Raw genomic sequence first — 22794 nt, 5'->3', positions numbered from 1 at the left:
TCCTTCACTCACTTTAACACAGTTACCCCTCCTTCACTCACTTTAACAGTTACTCCTCCTTCACTCACTTTAACACAGTAACTCCTCCTTCACTCACTTTAACACAGTTACTCCTCCTTCACTCACTTTAACACAGTTACCCCTCCTTCACTCACTTTAACACAGTTACTCCTTCACTCACTTTAACACAGTTACCCCTCCTTCACTCACAATATCAGTTACCCCTCCTTCACTCACTTTAACACAGTTACCCCTCCTTCACTCACTTAACACAGTAACCCTCCTTCACTCACTTTAACACAGTTACTCCTCCTTCACTCACTATAACAGTTACCCCTCCTTCACTCACTTTAACACAGTTACCCCTCCTTCACTCACTTTAACACAGTTACCCCTCCTTCACTCACTTAACACAGTTACCCCTCCTTCACTCACTTTAACACAGTTACCCCTCCTTCACTCACTTAACACAGTTACCCCCCTTCACTCACTTTAAAACAGTTACTCCTCCTTCACTCACTTTAACACAGTTACCCCTCCTTCACTCACTTAACACAGTTACCCCTCCTTCACTCACTTTAACAGTTACCCCTCCTTCACTCACTTTAACACAGTTACCCCTCCTTCACTCACTTTAACACATTTACCCCTCCTTCACTCACTTTAACACAGTTACTCCTCCTTCACTCACTTTAACACAGTTACCCCTCCTTCACTCACTTAACACAGTAACCCTCCTTCACTCACTTTAAAACAGTTACTCCTCCTTCACTCACTTTAACACAGTTACCCCTCCTTCACTCACTTTAACACAGTTACCCCTCCTTCACTCACTTTAACACAGTTACCCCTCCTTCACACACTTTAACACAGTTACTCCTCCTTCACTCACTTTAACAGTTACCCCTCCTTCACTCACTTTAACAGTTACCCCTCCTTCACTCACTTTAACACAGTTACTCCTCCTTCACTCACTTTAACACAGTTACCCCTCCTTCACTCACTTTAACACAGTTACCCCTCCTTCACTCACTTTAACAGTTACCCCTCCTTCACTCACTTTAACACAGTTACTCCTCCTTCACTCACTTTAACACAGTTACCCCTCCTTCACTCACTTTAACACAGTTACCCCTCCTTCACTCACTTTAACAGTTACCCCTCCTTCACTCACTTTAACACAGTTACCCCTCCTTCACTCACTTTAACAGTTACTCCTCCTTCACTCACTTTAACACAGTTACTCCTCCTTCACTCACTTTAACAGTTACCCCTCCTTCACCCACTTTAACACAGTTACCCCTCCTTCACTCACTTTAACACAGTTACCCCTCCTTTACTCACTATAACAGTTACCCCTCCTTCACTCACTTTAACACAGTTACCCCTCCTTCACTCACTTAACACAGTAACCCTCCTTCACTCACTTTAAAACAGTTACTCCTCCTTCACTCACTTTAACACAGTTACCCCTCCTTCACTCACTTTAACACAGTTACCCCTCCTTCACTCACTTTAACACAGTTACCCCTCCTTCACTCACTTTAACACAGTTACTCCTCCTTCACTCACTTTAACACAGTAACTCCTCCTTCACTCACTTTAACAGTTACCCCTCCTTCACTCACTTTAACACAGTTACCCCTCCTTCACTCACTTTAACAGTTACTCCTCCTTCACTCACTTTAACACAGTTACCCCTCCTTCACTCACTTTAACACAGTTACCCCTCCTTCACTCACTTTAACACAGTTACCCCTCCTTCACACACTTTAACACAGTTACTCCTCCTTCACTCACTTTAACACAGTTACCCCTCCTTCACTCACTTTAACACAGTTACCCCTCCTTCACTCACTTTAACACAGTTACCCCTCCTTCACTCACTTAACACAGTAACCCTCCTTCACTCACTTTAAAACAGTTACTCCTCCTTCACTCACTTTAACACAGTTACCCCTCCTTCACTCACTTTAACACAGTTACCCCTCCTTCACACACTTTAACAGTTACTCCTCCTTCACTCACTTTAACACAGTTACCCCTCCTTCACTCACTTTAACACAGTTACCCCTCCTTCACTCACTTTAACACAGTTACCCCTCCTTCACTCACTTTAACAGTTACCCCTCCTTCACTCACTTTAACACAGTTACCCCTCCTTCACTCACTTTAACAGTTACTCCTCCTTCACTCACTTTAACACAGTAACTCCTCCTTCACTCACTTTAACACAGTTACCCCTCCTTCACTCACTTTAACACAGTTACCCCTCCTTCACTCACTTTAAAACAGTTACTCCTCCTTCACTCACTTTAACACAGTTACCCCTCCTTCACTCACTTAACACAGTTACCCCCCCTTCACTCACTTTAAAACAGTTACTCTTCCTTCACTCACTTTAACACAGTTACCCCTCCTTCACTCACTTTAACACAGTTACTCCTCCTTCACTCACTTTAACACAGTTACCCCTCCTTCACTCACTTTAACACAGTTACCCCTCCTTCACTCACTTTAACAGTTACCCCTCCTTCACTCACTTTAACACAGTTACTCCTCCTTCACTCACTTTAACACAGTTACCCCTCCTTCACTCACTTTAACACAGTTACCCCTCCTTCACTCTCTTTAACACAGTTACCTGTCCTTCACTCACTTTAACACAGTTACTCCTCCTTCACTCTCTTTAACACAGTTACCTGTCCTTCACTCACTTTAACAGTTACCCCTCCTTCACTCACTTTAACACAGTTACCCCTCCTTCACTCATTTTAACACAGTTACCCCTCCTTCACTCACTTTAACACAGTTACTCCTCCTTCACTCACTTTAACACAGTTACCCCTCCTTCACTCACTTTAACACAGTTACCCCTCCTTCACTCACTTTAACACAGTTACTCCTCCTTCACTCACTTTAACAGTTACCCCTCCTTCACTCACGTTAACACAGTTACTCCTCCTTCACTCACTTTAACACAGTTACCCCTCCTTCACTCACTTTAACACAGTTACCCCTCCTTCACTCACTTTAACAGTTACCCCTCCTTCACTCACTTTAACACAGTTACTCCTCCTTCACTGCCGACACTGATGTACCCCTCAGATCCCAGCAGACTTACTGCCTGGCCAAAATGCACAAGTTTCATCCTTAAATCTGAAGGTGAGATTCTCTGTGAAGAAAAACACAACTTGTTTTTCAAAGCAGAAATGACCTCAATATGCTAATCATTGGACTATCAATGACAAAATCAAAATAAGCTAAGTCATTAACTTGGTTTGTCTCTCTGTGAGACCTCTTTGATATTATTCAGTGAGTGATATAAAATGTAAACAAAGGGGGCAACTCTACAGGAAGTACCCACAATGCCCTGGGTATGTAGGGCGGAAGCACAAACTCACCTGAGAATACTGCCTCTTTATTCCATCTTTGTCTCCATTAAAGATGTAGATGCTTCCAGAGGGACCAGACGGATCATCTGCTTCAAGAGGAGCTCCAACTGCTACATCCATGTGTTTGTTTCCATCAACATCTCCGACGCTGGCTATGGCAGAGCCAAACCTGGCGTACTCATATCCCACACCACCCAACTCTCCGTCTCTCTCAAACCTTCCCTGCCGTCCCAGGAACGCACGGTTATTAGTTTGAGGAACATCTCCAGAGGGAAGTGCACACCATCTGGTAGGGATGAAGGATTTAGTCGATGTACCTGATGCAGCTTGTACACCACCACTTTGCCTTCTTCTCCTCTGGTGTGAAAATGTGGGGCTCCAACCAGCAGGTGATCTGTCTCCTCATCACCATCAACGTCCAAGGCACAGAGAACTGCTCCAAAGTACGAGCCCACCTGCAGGACCGACATGTAGGGCCGGTTACTGGCAGACAGGCCAGCGCACCTGCTGTGAACCAGCTTGGCTTCGGTTTGTGTCGTCCCACCTGATCTCCCGTTAGCACGTTCTCACAAGCCCCGTCAAAAACAAAGACGGCACCGGTCAGGTTGTATCTGGGAGCTCCAGATATGTAGAGTGTTTTATTGGTCAAACGTGCAGACGTCACACTGTACCCTGTCATGGCAAAAACAAGCAGAATTCATTGAGGTGACTGGTTTGTATGAACAGCTATAGCGTGGCAGTGAAGAGCTCACCTAAGTAAGAAAATCTGGGTTCTTCCTTTGACGAATTGAGAAATGTAACTGTTTTGTCATTCCCCCTTTTCAGAATGACTCCACCACTCCAGTCATATGCTCCCACCGCTCCGAACAGCAAAGACCCCTGCATGTCAGGAAGACCTTATTTAATAACATTAATGACAGCACTGTTGTTTTGCATTTCAGGGTTCTGAATGCTTCAAATAGGCTTTTGGGTAAGAACAGAGCATTCAGGAGGAAATTTGCATAAATTATGGCAGTGAGCTCAGACTTATAACTATCTATGTGCACTTGAAATGCAGCATGCATCAGTAATCTCCAGAGCGTACTTCATGGGTTAAATGAGTGCTGAATCCAGCCTCCGCAAGCTGAAGATGAAACCCTGCTCCTCTCTGAATCCCTGGAGAACAGACGGAAGAAACAGTCAGAAGAAACAGACAGAAGACATTTCAGAATGTTGGGCCACCTGTCAGAGTTTCACCATTTTCATTAAGACAGAAGCCTCATTAGTCAAAAATACCAAATTCCTGACAAGCAGCTTTGAATTACACAACTGATTAAGTGTGACATATATATGACATATAAGTTATGTAATGAAATAACATTGCATACCTTCAATCCCAATAATGCTTTGTTCCAAAGAAGAAAGAATATTTTCTAAGGCAGCATAATTAGAAACATTGAAATATCTGCTTTCATCACCAGCTATCTGTATCATCTCTTTCACTGCAATGGAATTATTCACAACATCAGGTCCTACCTGAAGACAGAGCGTGTGGAAATGTAAACACAAGAAAAAAGAAAACAGGGAGGGGAAAAAAAGATGATTTATATAAATAAATGTTTCATCATATAATTAATATAATCAATTTTGGAAACATTAATATTTACATGGACATTCAGGAACAACATGTGGAAATAGAAATTATGATTATTGTGCATTTATTGTGCCTTTGTTGTTTTCATAGCTTCAAAAATCCCCAGATGTGTGATTCTCCACAACCTGAGCCAGTGTATGAATGAATGTTCAACTTATTTAGCACCTTTCTAGATACCCAAGGTCACTTTACAATTTTAATACAGGTACAACTCTTACACTATCAATAACACACCGGCGAGAAGCGGCAGCCAATTGCGCACAGCGTACTCTCTACCGGGACCCACAGCCCCCTGGGGGACTGAATGGGGTGCAGGAAGGGGAGAGAGGACAGACCCTAGTGACAGAGCACCATCCACCACTGGGCATACAAACACAAACACATTCATGCACACACACTCAGACAACTGTTTTTATTGAACATGAAGACACACAGACACACTCAGGGAGAATTTGTCTGGGAATCAGGGAATGCCAATGTACCAAACCTCCATGTCTTTGGACTGTGGGAGGAAACCCACACAGACACGGGGAGAACATGGAAACTCCACACAGATAGGGACTTGAACCCAAGACCCCAGTGCTGAGAGGCAAACGTGCTAACCACCAAGCCACCGTGTTGACCAGTGTACACAGAATAATCAGTGAGATTATTGTTTGATTATAAGTCTGAAGTGTTAACAGAATGTTAAAGTCCTCCTATAGGTCTGAAGTGCACAGTACCGAACAGCCTTGGTTTTTCTCCAAATATGGCTGTCACGGTGGGGAGGCCGGGTCGCCGCCTCACAACACACGCCCCTGAGCACCAGACCACTCCCTCACAACACACGCCCCCTAGCACCAGACCACTCCCTCACAACACACGCCCCCGAGCACCAGACCACTCCCTCACAACACACGCCCCCGAGCACTAGACCACTCCCTCACAACACACGCCCCCGAGCACTAGACCACTCCCTCACAACACACGCCCCCTAGCACCAGACCACTCCCTCACAACACACGCCCCCGAGCACCAGACCACTCCCTCACAACACACGCCCCCGAGCACCAGACCACTCCCTCACAACACACGCCCCCGAGCACTAGACCACTCCCTCACAACACACGCCCCCTAGCACCAAACCACTCCCTCACAACACGCCCCCGAGCACCAGACCACTCCCTCGCAACACACGCCCCCGAGCACCAGACCACTCCCTCACAACACACGCCCCCAAGCACCAAACCACTCCCTCACAACACGCGCCCCCGAACACCAAACCACTCCCTCACAACACACGCCCCCGAGCACCAAACCACTCCCTCACAACACACGCCCCCAAGCACCAAACCACTCCCTCTGTCCCAATCACTGCATTACTAGAACCTGTCCCTGTTTACGTTGTGCACCTTTTTTAACCCTGCAGGTTGTTCGGTCCAGTGCTGCACATTGTCCTGCTGGAGTTATTTCTGTTTTGTCTGTTTTTATTGTTTCAAAGAATGGAGAATAAAGATCATTCAGTGCAACCCTCTCCTTTGGCCCCCTCTGTTCCCGTCACAATGGCCTGTTAACATTTTACAAAATCATACAGACTCTAATCTCTGAGAGAGCAGGGATTAAGGCTAGCATTGAGCTATTCCCAGATAATCAAATACTAGTCAGTAAAGATTTGTGAGACTCTTTAGCAATTGTGGAAAAGTTCAAAGATGCAACAGTATGTACATGCATTTAACTACAGTGGAGCTTCGGTCAAATATGGAGTGAGATTACTGCCTTTAATATGAGAGCGCAAAGATAAGGTTAAATCGAGCAATTCAGACACACTGAGCACGCAAAATCAAGAAAACTGAGAAAAAGCAGTGACAGCGAGAGCAGAGAAACAAGAATTGTAGTGCGTTCACTTCACTGTTTTCAGCGTGCGTTTCAGTTTTTTGCTTGCTTCTAAAATTTCAGCTCACTTCATGATTACAAGTGTAAATACGTCATGGATCAAGGCTTGGTAGATGATTACCTGAACCATCGATTGCATTTTTTTAACAATGGTAACACCATGCATTAAGACACCATGCTTACCCCAATAGCAAAGCGAAGAATGTCTTTCATCTCATTCATGTTCAGAACATCTGCAAGGTTTCTATTATCTCCCAATATTCTTCCATCAGATAACAGGATTATCATTTTCTTTGCATCATTTTTTGATCCACTTTCAGGAACAAAAACTTCAGTGCTGTGTGTGAAGCAGAACACAGTAGCTATTACAGACAAGGTCTTGTGGCAAGGGCCTTCAAACACTGACATACCATAGGACATACATCAATCAAACACTGACATACCATAGGACACACATCAATCAAACACTGACATACCATAGGACATACATCAATCAAACACTGACATACAGGTCATATGTCATTCAAACACTGACTACCATATAAAAATATAAAATACTGCTGGTTTGGGCTGAGAGGACGTACAGTACGTGGTGGAGAGCTGAGGCGGTCTTGGTGAGTTTGTACATCTGTTTTATGCTCTTCACCTTGTTCAGGGCTTCAGTTCCATTATCATTTTCTAGCAGTGAGAGTTCTGTCCTTATTTTAGTTCCATACTGAACTATTGCAAAGTTGCACTAAGAGAAGAACATTTAAAGTGTTTCAGGTGAAGAATTTCCATGAAAATTACCTAAAAATATGACAAGGGTTTAAATATCTACTTACACTAAAACATGATGTCCAAACATTCTTCATCACATTATAAATAAAGTATTTTGCCTTCTCAAAATCCTCCCACTCAATGCTCCCAGAGCCGTCCAGCACGAAGGCAATCTCAGTCCCAGCGTCTGCAAACAAACACAGGGCCCAGAGTGCTGGTACACCTGCCCTACACTACACCCAATCTGGAGATGAAGTCTGTGGACATCGGGCCAAAAAGAAAAGTACCTTCATCCTCATCTGTCTCTTTGTCATTCTTCTCAACTTCTCTTCTCATCCTCTGGTGAACTAATCGTAAAATGGAATAATGGAATGTTCAAATGTAAAAATTCTAATTTTACAATTTCAAATGTTAGGATTATAAAAGTTAAAAATGTTTTTAAAAAAGCTTAAAATTATTTATATATTTTAACTGCTATGTGAGAGACTTTGTTATGAAGTGAATCATATTTATTTACCCTGATATCCTGTGGGGTTGCCATGGTAGTTATTGTTATTGTTGTTGATGTTTGTGGAATCTTGTTTCAGTGGTTCATGACATGTCCCTTCAAATGTCATCTTGTTGATATTTATTTCATCTACAAGTGTTGGAATCACGTCTTGAAGACAGAATTCATGGTTCTTGAAGACAGAATTCATGATTCTTGAAGACAGAATTTGGTGATGCAACGTACCTAAACTGGCAGGATTGATGTCTTCCTTCTTCTCCTCTCCTGACAGAAGGGTACAGTTGCCATTCAAATTCTCAGTGGAACCCACCTTGGTTCGAACTTGATTACAAACCTTGAAGATTTAAGATAAGACTTATTATTGCATCTGAGGTGCATAGTTCTTCTAATTCTTAGATACATAAGTTATCTTTTTAATTTTGTGGGAAGCTGTCACAGCATCAAATAAATGGCTGTGTGAGTATGTGACCATTTTAGTGATGTTATGGAGGAGATCCAAGTTGGCCATATGGCAGCATGTGTTAAATAATAACTAATAACTGTACATGAGAGAATCGTAAAAGCACTGTTACAATACAAAGCTTTTCAGTTCTTGTTTAGTGTATTTGGAGAACATTTCACTGCTCTTCGTGTTGTGTGGTTGTCGTGTTGGGTGTGTGTGAATGGACGTGTGGACCAGTGCGCTAGCTCGTTTGTTGTTGTTAAATATTGTGTGTGTGTGACGCGGTCGCCACTCGTCACGGTCGCCTCGCTCCCCGTGTGTCTTGTGTTTTATGTGGGGAGCCACTGCGAACCTGAGCGGCGCGTCACTATTGTCTGTGTCGAGTGCGCATGTGTGGGTCCCGTCCGTTTGCTGTTTGCACCGTTTGTTTGTCTAGTCTTTGCGTGTTCGTTTTGTCCTAGCATGCTCGTGAAATGTCGTTGTTATATGTAATCCGACGCTTGCTCCTCCCCTTAAATGTGTGTTTTGGGGGGACCGGTTGTGGTCCCGTGCCTTAAACAGAACAGACTTAAACAGAAGTTGGTTACAAGTCTGATGCTTTGAACAGGGGAAACTGTGGTTTTGAACAGAGCTCTAACTGTCACCAGGGGTGCAATTACTTACTTTCTGAGGTGTATGCAAACATACTATCGGCGCCCCCGAACGAAAGTTGTTGACGGGGGAGGGGGGGGGGGGGGGGTTTCGTTTGGTTACTTATTCGCAGCTCCGTATTCGGCGGCTGAAGTTGGTTACTTATTCAAAAAGGGTGCGTTCACGATGCGTGTTTGCTGCTCATTTTGTTTAAAAGCGATAGATTAAACGTTACATTAAACGAGCGTAGGAGCAAACATTTAAGAGGTTATTGTTTCCCATACTGATTTTGTTAATGTACAAAATAAAAATATAATGAAAGCATTTCATTTGTAAAATGGTTTCTATTTCAAGTTGTTTCAATTGTATGCAATTTGTACATGATGATTGTATTCGTCAGCATTTCTAACGTAAGGAAACATAATCTTAGATTTGAAAACTAAAAACACAGAAATGCTGTTCTAGAACACAAATAATCGGAAGAAGAAATACCAGCACACAACATGGCATATTGAGCAGTGGGCAGATAGGTCAACGCATTTAAAGGGGCAGTTTCAGAGGCTTATTGAAAGCCTTATTGATGGCGGGACAGAGAAATAACAAATGCATCATGAAGAACAGGTCACTCCCTAAGCCTGATTTTAGCCTGATTTTAGCCTGATCCAACATAATTTTATACCTCAAATCTAAGTGGAAACACGGCATATTGAGTAGTTAAGGGCACAGAGAGCGCACTGAAATGGTTCAGAGGGGCAATTTCAGAGGTGTGCTGTGTGCCTATAAGGCGTCGAGCCAGACAAATAACACATGCATCATACATAACTAGTTCCTATATGTATGAGCAACCTGATTTTGGCCTGGCCCAGAATCATTTTATGCCTCAAATCTAACTGGAAACACGGCATATTGATTAAAGCGCACAGGTGAAATAGTTCAGAGGGGCAATTTCAGAGGCCTGCTGTATGCCTGTAATGTCTTGGGCCAGGCAAAACTCAATTGTATCATACATAACTAGTTCCTATATGTATGAGAAACCTGACTTTAGCCTGGCCCAGAATCATTTTATGCCTCAAATCTAACTGGAAACATGACATATTGAGTAGTTAAGCACACAGGTGAAATGGTTCATAGGTTCAAGTTCAGAGGCCTGCTGTATGCCTGTAATGTCTTGGGCCAGGCAAAACTCAATTGTATCATACATAACTAGTTCCTATATGTATGAGGAACCTGACTTTGGCCTGGCCCAGAATCATTTTAGCCCTCAAATCTAACTGGAAACACGGCATATTGAGTAGTTAAGCACACAGGTGAAATGGTTCACGTTATAGTTCAGAGGCCTGCTGTATGCCTGTAATGTCTTGGGCCAGGCAAAACTCAATTGTATCATACATAACTAGTTCCTATATGTATGAGAAACCTGACTTTAGCCTGGCCCAGAATCATTTTATGCCTCAAATCTAACTGGAAACATGACATATTGAGTAGTTAAGCACACAGGTGAAATGGTTCATAGGTTCAAGTTCAGAGGCCTGCTGTATGCCTGTAATGTCTTGGGCCAGGCAAAACTCAATTGTATCATACATAACTAGTTCCTATATTTATGAGGAACCTGTTTTTAGCCTGGCCCAGAATAATTTTAAGCCTCAAATCTAACTGGAAACATGACATATTGAGTAGTTAAGCACACAGGTGAAATGGTTCACGTTATAGTTCAGAGGCCTGCTGTATGCCTGTAATGTCTTGGGCCAGGCAAAACTCAATTGTATCATACATAACTAGTTCCTATATGTATGAGCAACCTGATTTTGGCCTGGCCCAGAATCATTTTATGCCTCAAATCTAACTGGAAACACGGCATATTGAGTAGTTAAGTGCACAGGTGAAATGGATCAGACGGGCAAGTTCAGAGGCCTGCTGTATGCCTGTAATGTCTTGGGCCAGGCAAAACTCAATTGTATCATACATAACTAGTTCCTATATGTATGAGAAACCTGACTTTAGCCTGGCCCAGAATCATTTTATGCCTCAAATCTAACTGGAAACATGACATATTGAGTAGTTAAGCACACAGGTGAAATGGTTCATAGGTTCAAGTTCAGAGGCCTGCTGTATGCCTGTAATGTCTTGGGCCAGGCAAAACTCAATTGTATCATACATAACTAGTTCCTATATGTATGAGGAACCTGACTTTGGCCTGGCCCAGAATCATTTTAGCCCTCAAATCTAACTGGAAACACGGCATATTGAGTAAAGCGCATAGGTGAAATGGATCAGAGGGCCAAGTTCAGAGGCCTGCTGTATGCCTGTAATGTCTTGGGCTAGGCAAAACTCAATTGTATCATACATAACTAGTTCCCATATGTATGAAGAACCTGGTTTAGGCCTGGCCCAGAATCATTTTAGCCCTCAAATCTAACTGGAAACATGGCATATTGAGTAGTTAAGCACACAGGTAAAATGGTTCAGAGGGGCAAGTTCAGAGGCCTGCTGTATGCCTGTAAGGTCTTGGGCCAGGCAAAACTCAATTGAATCATACACACCTACTTCCTTTATGTATGAGGAACCTGTTTTTAGCCTGGCCCAGAATCATTTTATGCCTCAAATCTAACTGGAAACACGGCATATTGAGTAAAGCGCACAGGTGAAATGGTTCACAGGGGCAGGTTCAGAGGCCTTCTGTATGCCTGTAATGTCTTGGGCCAGGGAAAACTCAAATGCATCATACACAAATAGTTCCTATATGTATGAGGAGCCTGAATTTAGCCTGGCCCAGAATCATTTTAGCTCTCAAATCTAACTGCAAACACGGCATATTGAGTAGTTAAGCACACAGGTGAAATGGGTCAGGGGTTCGAGTTCAGAGGCCTGCTGTATGCCTGTAAGGTCTTGGGCCAGGCAAAACTCAATTGTATCGTACATAAGTAGTTCCTATATGTATGAGGAACTTGATTTTGGCCTGGCCCAGAATCATTTTAGCCCTCAAATCTAACTGGCAAAATGGCATATTGACTATTTAGGCACACAGGTGAAATGGTTCATGAGGTGGATTTCAGAGGCTTGCTGTATGCATGTAGGGCATTGGGCCAGGCAAATAACATATGCATCATACATAATGCTTTACTATATGTAAGAGAAACCTGATTTTGGCCTGGCCCAGCATAATTTTATGCCTCAAATCCAACTGGAAACATGACACATGGAGTGGTGCGCACAGGTCAAATGATGCAGAGCAGCAATTTAAGAGGCCTGCTGTATGCCTGTAAGGTCTTGGGTCAGGCAAAACTCAAATGCTTCATAAATAACATGTTACTCTATGTACGAGAAACCTGATTTTGGCCTGGCCCAGTAACATTTTAGCTCTCAAATCTAACTGGAAACGTGACACATGCAGTGGTGCGCACATGAAATTGTTCAGGTTGATTTCAGAGGCTTCCTGTATACCTTTAAGGCGCTGGGCCAGGCAAATAACATATGCATCATACATAACAGGTTCCTATGTGTAAGAGAAACCTAGCTTGAGCCTGGCCCTCAGATCTAACTGGCAATATGGCATATTGTGTAGTTTTGCACAAGTGAAATGAAACAGCTCAATTGCAGATGCTTGCTGCTATATGCCTCTAATGTCTCAGGCCAGGCAAAAGTCATGCATCATATTAAACATGTGCCTATCTATTCGATAAACTAGACTTCAGTTTGTATAATAGTATTTCTAATGCAGTTAAAATATTATATAATGTTAATAGTGCAGTTTATTAATATTTTATTTTTAGAGAAATTTCAACTACATACTAGTAGGCCTTATTCATGTAATCACACAAATGAATACTCCAACATAGAGACCAGGTTTCTCCCTAAAAGAAAATCATCATAACTCCAAATTCAATTTCCATTGGTAAATTCAATGCTTGTTTCAGCTCTGGCCAGGAATAGCCCTTTATTCTCAAGAATCATATTTGTTTTAATTATCTTTGTAGATCAAAGCACATTTTAAATACTTAAGATTGTTTAGATATTCTCTTTAATAATGGTGTTTTAGACAGACAGGTGTATGTCAACCTGTTCTTATGTAGCATTGGGAAATAACTGCCTGTTGGTTATGCGTCTCTTTTTTTCTGGCCCTGTAAAATAAATGAACCACTACCATTATTTCTTCTAAGGCTTCACACGGTGCAACTTTCAAGCCAGGTCTTTAAACAATAATCTACTGGTGATTCCTAAAAGCCAATTAAAGATTGGCGAGGGTGCTTTTAGCCACTGAGCTGAAGAGCTCAGAGGCATTTCATCCCTGCATAGCTTCAAGAAGAGTCTCAAAACGTTCCTGTTTAGATCTGCTTTTAGCTAAGAAACTCTAACTCTGTTCTAATTATTTTAATAGTTTTCCAGATTATTATTATCTTATTTACTTTACTTTTTTTTACTTATTTAGGATGATGCAACTAGTTAATGCAGCATAATTTCTGTGCAACATGACAGGTGATCAGTTAGATCTGAGGGCGACAGTGATGTCGGGTGTGAGAGAAATTATTGATTATTGACTAATCATCATTGATTAGATCATGTTTAGTTATTATAAGAGATCATTATGAACTTTATGATTTAGTATTTGTCCATTCTGACTAAGCAGAAGGACTACAATAATGAAGTAGTGTGATTCAGTGTAACCATGTTTAGTTCATATTATGCATGTGTGCTATACGTGACCCAGGTCAGGGAGAGTGCTGAGGGTAAGAACACTCTGTTAACTGGTAGTCACTAGGCTACTAGTCTTGGGTCATTTAGCTTTCTCTGTGTTCAACTGATACATCAGTTGCTTCCGCTAACTCTAGGGAAGTCCATATTAGGAGATACACACATGTGAGACAAAGTAGCCTGCTGGACGCTTATGTTTTGGAACATGCTGTACTAAAGATAACCTGCTGTTAGAACTGCTGAATTGTGTTTAAGATTGTATATAAGCGGGGGACTGCCCCCCTGTCTTCAGAGTTGTCATGCTTGAATGAGACTCTCATGTTTGTGTCTGTCTTGTATCTGTCTTTGTCCTATTTATATATATTTATATTTTTGTCATAAATTAATAATTTAACCACGTCTGAGTCCTCATCCATTTAGTAGAAAATTTCCACGACAATTTGGCGTCACGAACAGGATCGGCGAGAGACACCCCGGAGAGGAGGTGACTGATCTTCGAGGACGCTCCCCGGGGGATGAGATCCCTGGCTGGGCTGGGCAAAGTGGGAACCCCACGAGCAAAGGGAAAGTACCTATCCAGGAAGTGATGTCACCGCCAGTCTCCGGTGGTGTTCTCCGCCAGATCTAACAAACCGCAGTGAGTGGGAATTTTCAGTTTATAAAATTCTAGGAATTTTTTTTTTTTAAGTGTTAAATATCCGCCAGTGTCCGCCCGCCGGATGATCTCTGTTATACGATAGGGATATAGTGAGATATCGCCTACAGGGATACAGAGAGGTATCGCCTACAGGGATACAGAGAGGTATCGCCTACAGGGATACAGAGAGGTATCGCCTACAGGGATACAGAGAGGTATCGCCTACAGGGATACAGAGAGGTATCGCCTGAGAATATGAAGTCTATAAGGTGGGGATACTGCGATATCGCCCACGCGAGATAGGACTTAGCCTAGCACCTGTCAGTCTGGCCAGAGATCCAGCTGGGCAGAAGCGCACTGATTAGACGTAATACGGTGTTGGCTAGCTCCGGAGCGGCAGAGATATCCGATAGGGGCGGGTGGAACTGTTTGTTACGTTGGTATGCAGTAGCGGATCTAAATTTTGAGGACTTTTTCTGATGTGTTTAATTGATTTGGGATTTTTTTTGGACCCCTCACAAAAAAAAAAAAGTGTGAAGGGTCATCTCTGGGATTATCTAGAATTATGGGTAAACATCATCTGGGTAAAATACATAATAAGAGTAAAGCATCGGAGGCTCATAGCATAATCATAATAATAATAATTATAAGTGTAAATTACCAAATGACCAGAGATTATTTAGAAGATGTAACTCGACATGTGGGTATAGGTCGCAGATAGAAAAACGCGCAAGTATTTTGTTAAACATAAAGCAGATATGGAAGAAAAAGCAAAATGTTGGCTTGAAGAAGCTGAGAAAAGGCAAGCACGACAGGTAGGGATTAAAAAGTGTACTAACAAAGACTCTCAGTGTGTTGTTGTAGCCGACCAGACCTCGACGCTGCCCCGCCGAGATCTGCGTCAGCCATCCCGGCTCAGCAGCCGCACGCTCAGGTGCATCCACAGCCGCTACCCCCGCCTCCCGCACCTCCACCACCAGTTCACCCACAGCCGCTACCCCTGCCTCCCGCACCTCCACCACCAGTTCACCCACAGCCGCTACCCCTGCCTCCCCCACCTCCACCACCAGTTCACCCACAGCCGCTACCCCTGCCTCCCCCACCTCCACCACCAGTTCACCCACAGCCGCTACCCCTGCCTCCCCCACCTCCACCACCAGTTCACCCACAGCCGCTACCCCTGCCTCCCCCACCTCCACCACCAGTTCACCCACAGCCGCTACCCCTGCCTCCCCCACCTCCACCACCAGTTCACCCACAGCCGCTACCCCTGCCTCCCCCACCTCCACCACCAGTTCACCCACAGCCGCTACCCCTGCCTCCCCCACCTCCACCTCCAGTTCACCCACAGCCGCTACCCCTGCCTCCCCCACCTCCACCACCAGTTCACCCACAGCCGCTACCCCTGCCTCCCCCACCTCCACCACCAGTTCACCCACAGCCGCTACCCCTGCCTCCCCCACCTCCACCACCAGTTCACCCACAGCCGCTACCCCTGCCTCCCCCACCTCCACCACCAGTTCACCCACAGCCGCTACCCCTGCCTCCCCCACCTCCACCACCTGTTCACCCACAGCCGCTACCCCTGCCTCCCCCACCTCCACCTCCAGTTCACCCACAGCCGCTACCCCTGCCTCCCCCACCTCCACCACCAGTTCACCCACAGCCGCTACCCCTGCCTCCCCCACCTCCACCACCAGTTCACCCACAGCCGCTACCCCTGCCTCCCCCACCTCCACCACCAGTTCACCCACAGCCGCCACCAGTTCACCCACAGCCGCTACCCCTGCCTCCCCCACCTCCACCACCAGTTCACCCACAGCCGCTACCCCTGCCTCCCCCACCTCCACCACCAGTTCACCCACAGCCGCTACCCCTGCCTCCCCCACCTCCACCTCCAGTTCACCCACAGCCGCTACCCCTGCCTCCCCCACCTCCACCTCCAGTTCCAGCGCCACCAGCTCTGGCGCCACCACGACAGCAAACTCTGTCTGCCACACCTGCACTGCGAGCTCCAGTGCCATCAGTTCCGGTATCACAACCACAACCTCTGCCTCCTTCACTCCCACCAGCCCAACAGCTGCCGCTGCACCCTGGGCCGCTAGTCCCGTATGATGACGTCCACCAGGCGATGGAGTGTGCCCACCAGGCGATGGAATGCGCCAGCCGGACGATGGGAAGTGCCACCTCCCCAACGCCACCACCACCTCCCCCGCCGCCCGCAGCCACCTCCACCCCCGTCGCCAGCTTCACCCGTGGCAGCACACACAAGAAGCCGTGCCACAGAAAGAAAGGGTCAGGTGATGCTTGAACTGACCACGCCAAGGTGCGCAGCGACCTTCCCAATGGTCGAGGTCGCAGGCCCTGAAGGAGACATCATGAGACTGTCACTGGACAGGAGATGACATCATGAAGGCGGCGGTGGGCCTTGGTAAACCGACAGAGATGGGAGGTAAGCGCTTTGGCGAAGAACTAACAGCTTTTGTTCAGTCTAGTCATCCAGTCAAACAAGATAGACCGAGACCGGACACCGGGAGACGTCCGACTCCACAACACTGAGTGGGAACAGCAGCTGGACAGGAGGATCCAAACTGGCCCTACAGAGAGATTGTAGGACGCCTGGTCGCAAGGCTGGAAGCTGCACACCCAGCCACTATCAACACGTCCAAAATAGCTGCATGTAAACAAGAAGACGGAGAACCTGTCAGCGACTTCCTCGTGAGACCAGAGTTCACACCGACCACAGCGGTCTTGTAGCACCAGCACAACGAGCGGAGGCCGGCGGAGGCCAGCCCATGGGAAGCCCACCTGAGAAACAGCTTCCTGGTAAGCATGAGAAAAGACATCAGTGACCTCATCAGAGCCCAGTGCATTGGGTACAACAACGCTACCCTGAAAACCATAGAAGATCATGCCAAGCATCACGAGGCACAGCTGGCATGGAGAGTGAACAAGAAAATCCAGAAGCAAGCTGAGACCATGGTGCAGAGAACTCGGGAGGGGCCGCGTCAGAGGCAGAGGAAGAAGACGAGGTGGATGGGGACGAGAGAGTTACCCCAGAGGAGAGGTGGTGAATGTTACAATTGTGGAAAACTAGGACACTTTGCAAGAGATTGTCCTGAAAATGAAGAAAATGCTGAGCAGAGAAACAGAACTTTCAGAGATTGACGGGCAGCGGAGAGGCTGGACGGTACAGGACCACTGGAAGACGACAAAAGGAAAGTAACTGGTTTAAATTATCATTTAATTTATCAATGCTTGCAGAAGATTAGTGAAGGGCCACAGGGCCTGCCTAAAATAACACTGACTGTAAACTGCACTAAAATAAAAGTTTTTAGTTTATAGTGGTGCCACCCATTCAAAGAAAAAAAGAGAAAAAAAAGAGCCTCTCCGATGTAAATGAAATAATACATTTGAACATGAATTTTTAATCTTAACTGTTAAATGTATGTTATGGGTTTTGATTTAATGTGTAAATTGGGCCTGAGTAGCAGGCCTGAGGGGTTGTTTATGGAGTGGGAGTCAGCTGTGTTGGGGTTCAGTTATCAGCAGGAGTTCCACTGTATGCTTATGAGGTGCAGAGTGCAGGAGGAGAGTGTTGGGAACACTTCATGTGTGAAGTGTGTAGTTTGTTGCCAGGTGATTTGATGTTGAGACTGTAGGGGTCGCTGCACTGCACACTGCATGTGAGTGAGGGCCCCGATAGAGGTTTTGAGGATAAATTTGATGTTAGAAAACATGATTGTTTGGTTGTCACTGCTATTGTGTGGGATTGCGTGTGGGCTGCGGCAATGGTGCAAACCACATTAAAACAGGAAGACCTGTTCTCATTTCCTCGATCTAAACCACACATGTCACTAGCAAACGTGTGCGAGGAGCCACAATGGCAGGACGTCGGTGAATGGACATTGTTTGCACCATGTTTAGCCCTAGCAGGAGGCGTGGATGCAGCAGGCGCCGTGCTGGCTCCCCTGCAGGCGGGGAGTGGAACTGATTAACCCCCTTGATATTTTTTTAGCTGCTTCCCTTACCCTCTCAGAGAAAAAAAATAATAAATAAAATGAGAGGAAGAGGAACTCAGAACTGTTCCTGCAGCATTATGGGCACAAGGTAAGAGCGATGCTGGGGCTCATACGGGGGGTGTGAGCCCATACACATCACCCCAAAATCTGACTATAGGCCAAAACAACATCAATACCCTTTGAAGCCTGAGGCGCTCAAAGGAAATTAGGCCAGTTTTTCCAATCACTTAGGCAAGCTGGAGTGATCGTACTGTGCCCTAACTCACCCGTGCGCACTCCAATTTTTCCAGTTAAGAAACCAGGGCGGGAAGAATGGCGATTTGTGCAGGATTTGCTGGCTGTCAATGCAGCAGTACACGTTAGAGCCCCAAAAGTGCCAAATCCTCACAATATTCTTTCCCAGATTCCCCCAGATAGCCAGTGGTTCAGTGTAGTGGTCCTAGCAAATGCATTTTTCAGTGCATCCAGATAGCCAGTACTGGTTTGCATTTTCCTTTGAAGTAAAAAAAAAAAAAAAAAAACATACACATCACCCACCATTTACAATGCAGCGCTGCGAGACAGTCTGGCCTCTCTGAAACTTCCAGAGGGCATTGCACTGTTGCACTACGTAGATGTTCTGATACTCTGTGTGAACACATGAGAAGCATGCAAAGAGGGCCATAGTGGCATTGCTACATCACCTAGCAAGGGAAGGCCACAAGGTTCCTAAGCAAAATTGCAATATTGCTGAAAAAAGTGCACTTCCTGGGTCATGACCTAGTATGTATTGAAATTCTGACACAACAGAGATAAAAATAACATTTGTTAAAGAGAATAAGCCCATCTGAACAAATGAGTCTGAAATAAAAGTTCTGAGTTTCTGAGTTTTGAATTCTGAAATAAAAGTTCAGAATTGATGTGCGTGTTCAGTGTTCGTATGTGTGTGGGGAGTGTTGACGTTAAAGGACCAGTGTTTTGACTCAAGCCCACAGTGACAGACAGAGGCCAGAAGCCTATTTTTCAGGAAAACTAGACCCCGGGGCAGCCGGGGTGCGGGCAGTGGTAGCATTCAGAGATATAGTGGGGTACGCTCAACTCGCACTTCGGGTCAAACATGCTGTTTCTCGAATTTTACAGGACCAGAAAAAAAAAGCACATTTATCCACACAAGAGGTTTTGGAAACGATATCACTCCTGCCACATTATTGTGCCCGATGGCCCTGAGCAGCTTAACTGACTCTAGAGCCTGACTTAAGTTGATGATTTATGATAGACTTAATGATTTATTCTCTCCTTTTTAATGATTACACAGAATCAAAGGGGAAGAAATTATTGATTATTGACTAATCATCATTGATCAGATCATGTTTAGTTATTATAAGAGATCATTATGAACTTTATGATTTAGTATTTGTCCATTCTGACTAAGCAGAAGGACTACAATAATGAAGTAGTGTGATTCAGTGTAACCATGTTTAGTTCATATTATGCATGTGTGCTATACGTGACCCAGGTCAGGGAGAGTGCTGAGGGTAAGAGCACTCTGTTAACTGGTAGTCACTAGGCTACTAGTCTTGGGTCATTTAGCTTTCTCTGTGTTCAACTGATACATCAGTTGCTTCCGCTAACTCTAGGGAAGTCCATATTAGGAGATGCACACATTTGAGACAAAGTAGCCTGCTGGACGCTTATGTTTTGGAACATGCTGTGCTAAAGATAACCTGCTGTTAGAACTGCTGAATTGTGTTTAAGATTGTATATAAGCAGGGGGAGTGCCCCCCTGCCTTCAGAGTTGTCATGCTTGAATGAGACTCTCATGTTTGTGTCTGTCTTGTATCTGTCTTTGTCCTATTTATTAGGGTTCACACACACAGTGTGGGAAACCTATTGTTATTGTCGGGTTTTTTCTTTCTTTCTTTCTTTCTTTCTTATTATTATTTTTCTACTGATAAAACGCATACTGCAGCCTAGACCGTAAGGCCCAGGGAGACCAAACTTGGCAGGATGGTGTAGTCTCTTTGCGAGACCGTGCTAAAGCACAGAGACCCACATTGGCCTGATGGTGGCGCTATAGCGCACCATTTTGCGTTTTGGTCCATATCTCCCAAACCGTAGGGCCTAGAAACAAAATTCCACTTCTGATGGATTCCTTGGCTCAAGCCAAACAAAAAAGCCTCAAGAACCATTAAGCTCCGCCTACTTAGATTTTTTGCTAATTTGCATAATATGCAAAACCTACTTTTTTATACTAGTCCCTGGTTTTTTATCGGATCACCACAACGTTGGTGTCAAAATATTCAGGAGAATCTCATTATCAAAGTTGCTTAAAAACATTTTGAGATTTGCATATAGTCTGGCTGTCACATGTCAATCAATAGCTCCGAGGCGTGGCCAAATTTACTTAAACAGCCATATCTCAGCAACGCTTTGACCGATCTTCATAAAATTTTAACAGTTGTTAGGGCACATGACTCCGAGGTCACAGGTCAAAGCTGGCCACGATTGTCCAATAGGGGGCGCTATAACATGGGAAAAACTGTTTCTCAGAAACCATTAGTCACATCAAGCCAAAACTTTACAGGCATCATCAGGGGCCCAAGTGATATCAAGACACACAATGATGACATCATCACTCAAAAAACATGGCCGCCATGAGCCAATAATTTTTTTTTTTAATTAATTGGCCATTTGACAGACTTACCATTGGCCAAACAACATGAAACCTCACCAGTGTGCATATCTCAGGACTATGTGTCTTGCTGTGCAGTTTTGAAACATTTGGCCACTAGGTGGCGCTATTTGTGAAAATCATGCATAACTCCTCCAAATTTTCACTTAGGAACATGCAACTTGTTTATTTTTATTCCTTGCAGTAGACCTGACAACTTTGCAATTACAAGTCCTATTAAAAAATGCATACTTTTGTCACATTCATCAATTGTTTGAAAATAGCTATTTACAAACTAGTCATAGGAATTTGATCCAATTATGGAAAAAATGCTATAAGCATAATCAGTAGACTCTGTAGGTAAAAAGTGATTAAAAGAATTTTGGATTTTTATTTTTCTGATTGGTCCATTTACCCATTATATCATTGTGGCCATGCCATTTATGACCTATATTGCTATAACTCATAAACCATGTATGCAATCAACTCCCAATTTGAATGGCTTTTATATCCTGAAGTCCTTGTGAGGTATGCCAAGTTTGGTTCAAATTGGCCTGTCGGGGGCGCTACAGTACCCAAAAACCTAAGAAAACATAAAAACTCATGCTGCAATCTTATGTAGAATACAGACAATTAATTGGTCTTGTATGATCCAGATCAATAAGTTCTATAACATTGCAATTACATCTTATAACAAAAAGTGCACTGCCTGACCGGAAATGAACCTTTTAATTCACCAAAATGTCATTGCATTACTGAGATTAATGAGATATCAGTATGGTAGTACTCCATCTAGTGGCCAAACACCGAAACTGACTGAAAACTATTGCTCACATGAAATACCACACAAACACACACAAAGCTGATCTCAGCATGTGATTTAGTTCTGTGATCTGACTCAATTTCCCAATACACATTATTTTGATCCTTTTGGGCCTTTAGTGCCCTAATTGAACCTTTTTTTGCACATTGATTTATTTGTGCATTTTTTCCACTCAAACAGCTTCTTTTGGGTCTAAAGGACCTATTGGGTCTATTGCCTATTGAAGCCAAGTGGCCTATTCGTGTGTGAACCCGCCAATTGCCGCTTGCGGCTATATTATATATTTATATTTTTGTAATAAATTAATCATTTAACCACGTCTGAGTCCTCATCCATTTAGTAGAAAATTTCCACGACACGGGCCAGGCTCAAGCTAGGTTTCTCTTACACATAGGAACCTGTTATGTATAATGCATATGTTATTTGCCTGGCCCAGCGCCTTAAAGGTATACAGGAAGCCTCTGAAATCAACCTGAACAATTTCATGTGCGCACCACTGCATGTGTCACGTTTCCAGTTAGATTTGAGAGCTAAAATGTTACTGGGCCAGGCCAAAATCAGGTTTCTCGTACATAGAGTAACGTGTTATTTATGAAGCATTTGAGTTTTGCCTGACCCAAGACCTTACAGGCATACAGCAGGCCTCTTAAATTGCTGCTCTGCATCATTTGACCTGTGCGCACCACTCCATGTGTCATGTTTCCAGTTGGATTTGAGGCATAAAATTATGCTGG

General features: G+C 44.3%; 1 protein-coding gene across 2 annotated transcripts in view; it reads right to left on the bottom strand.

The window, feature by feature from the left end:
• Positions 1–22794, bottom strand: part of LOC143477892 (integrin alpha-E-like) — a 39864-nt gene that overhangs the window by 13916 nt on the left and 3154 nt on the right. The window contains exons 5-17 of one of the 2 annotated variants that reach the window (XM_076976747.1): positions 8393–8501; positions 8177–8317; positions 7947–8006; positions 7725–7846; positions 7485–7636; positions 7084–7237; positions 4763–4910; positions 4480–4550; positions 4148–4274; positions 3940–4067; positions 3713–3850; positions 3405–3617; positions 3060–3175 (exon numbers count right to left, since the gene is read on the bottom strand). In XM_076976747.1, the coding sequence (XP_076832862.1) occupies positions 3060–3175; positions 3405–3617; positions 3713–3850; positions 3940–4067; positions 4148–4274; positions 4480–4550; positions 4763–4910; positions 7084–7237; positions 7485–7636; positions 7725–7846; positions 7947–8006; positions 8177–8317; positions 8393–8501 (1679 nt within the window). The remainder of the gene's footprint in view (positions 1–3059; positions 3176–3404; positions 3618–3712; positions 3851–3939; positions 4068–4147; positions 4275–4479; positions 4551–4762; positions 4911–7083; positions 7238–7484; positions 7637–7724; positions 7847–7946; positions 8007–8176; positions 8318–8392; positions 8502–22794) is intronic. The other variant, XM_076976748.1, reaches the window with a different exon arrangement.

This window comes from Brachyhypopomus gauderio, chromosome 16, assembly GCF_052324685.1.
Source record: "Brachyhypopomus gauderio isolate BG-103 chromosome 16, BGAUD_0.2, whole genome shotgun sequence".
In the NCBI taxonomy this organism is placed as follows: domain Eukaryota; kingdom Metazoa; phylum Chordata; class Actinopteri; order Gymnotiformes; family Hypopomidae; genus Brachyhypopomus; species Brachyhypopomus gauderio.
Note: the sequence above shows the minus strand (reverse complement) of the source record. Positions and strands in the feature narration are given on the sequence as shown.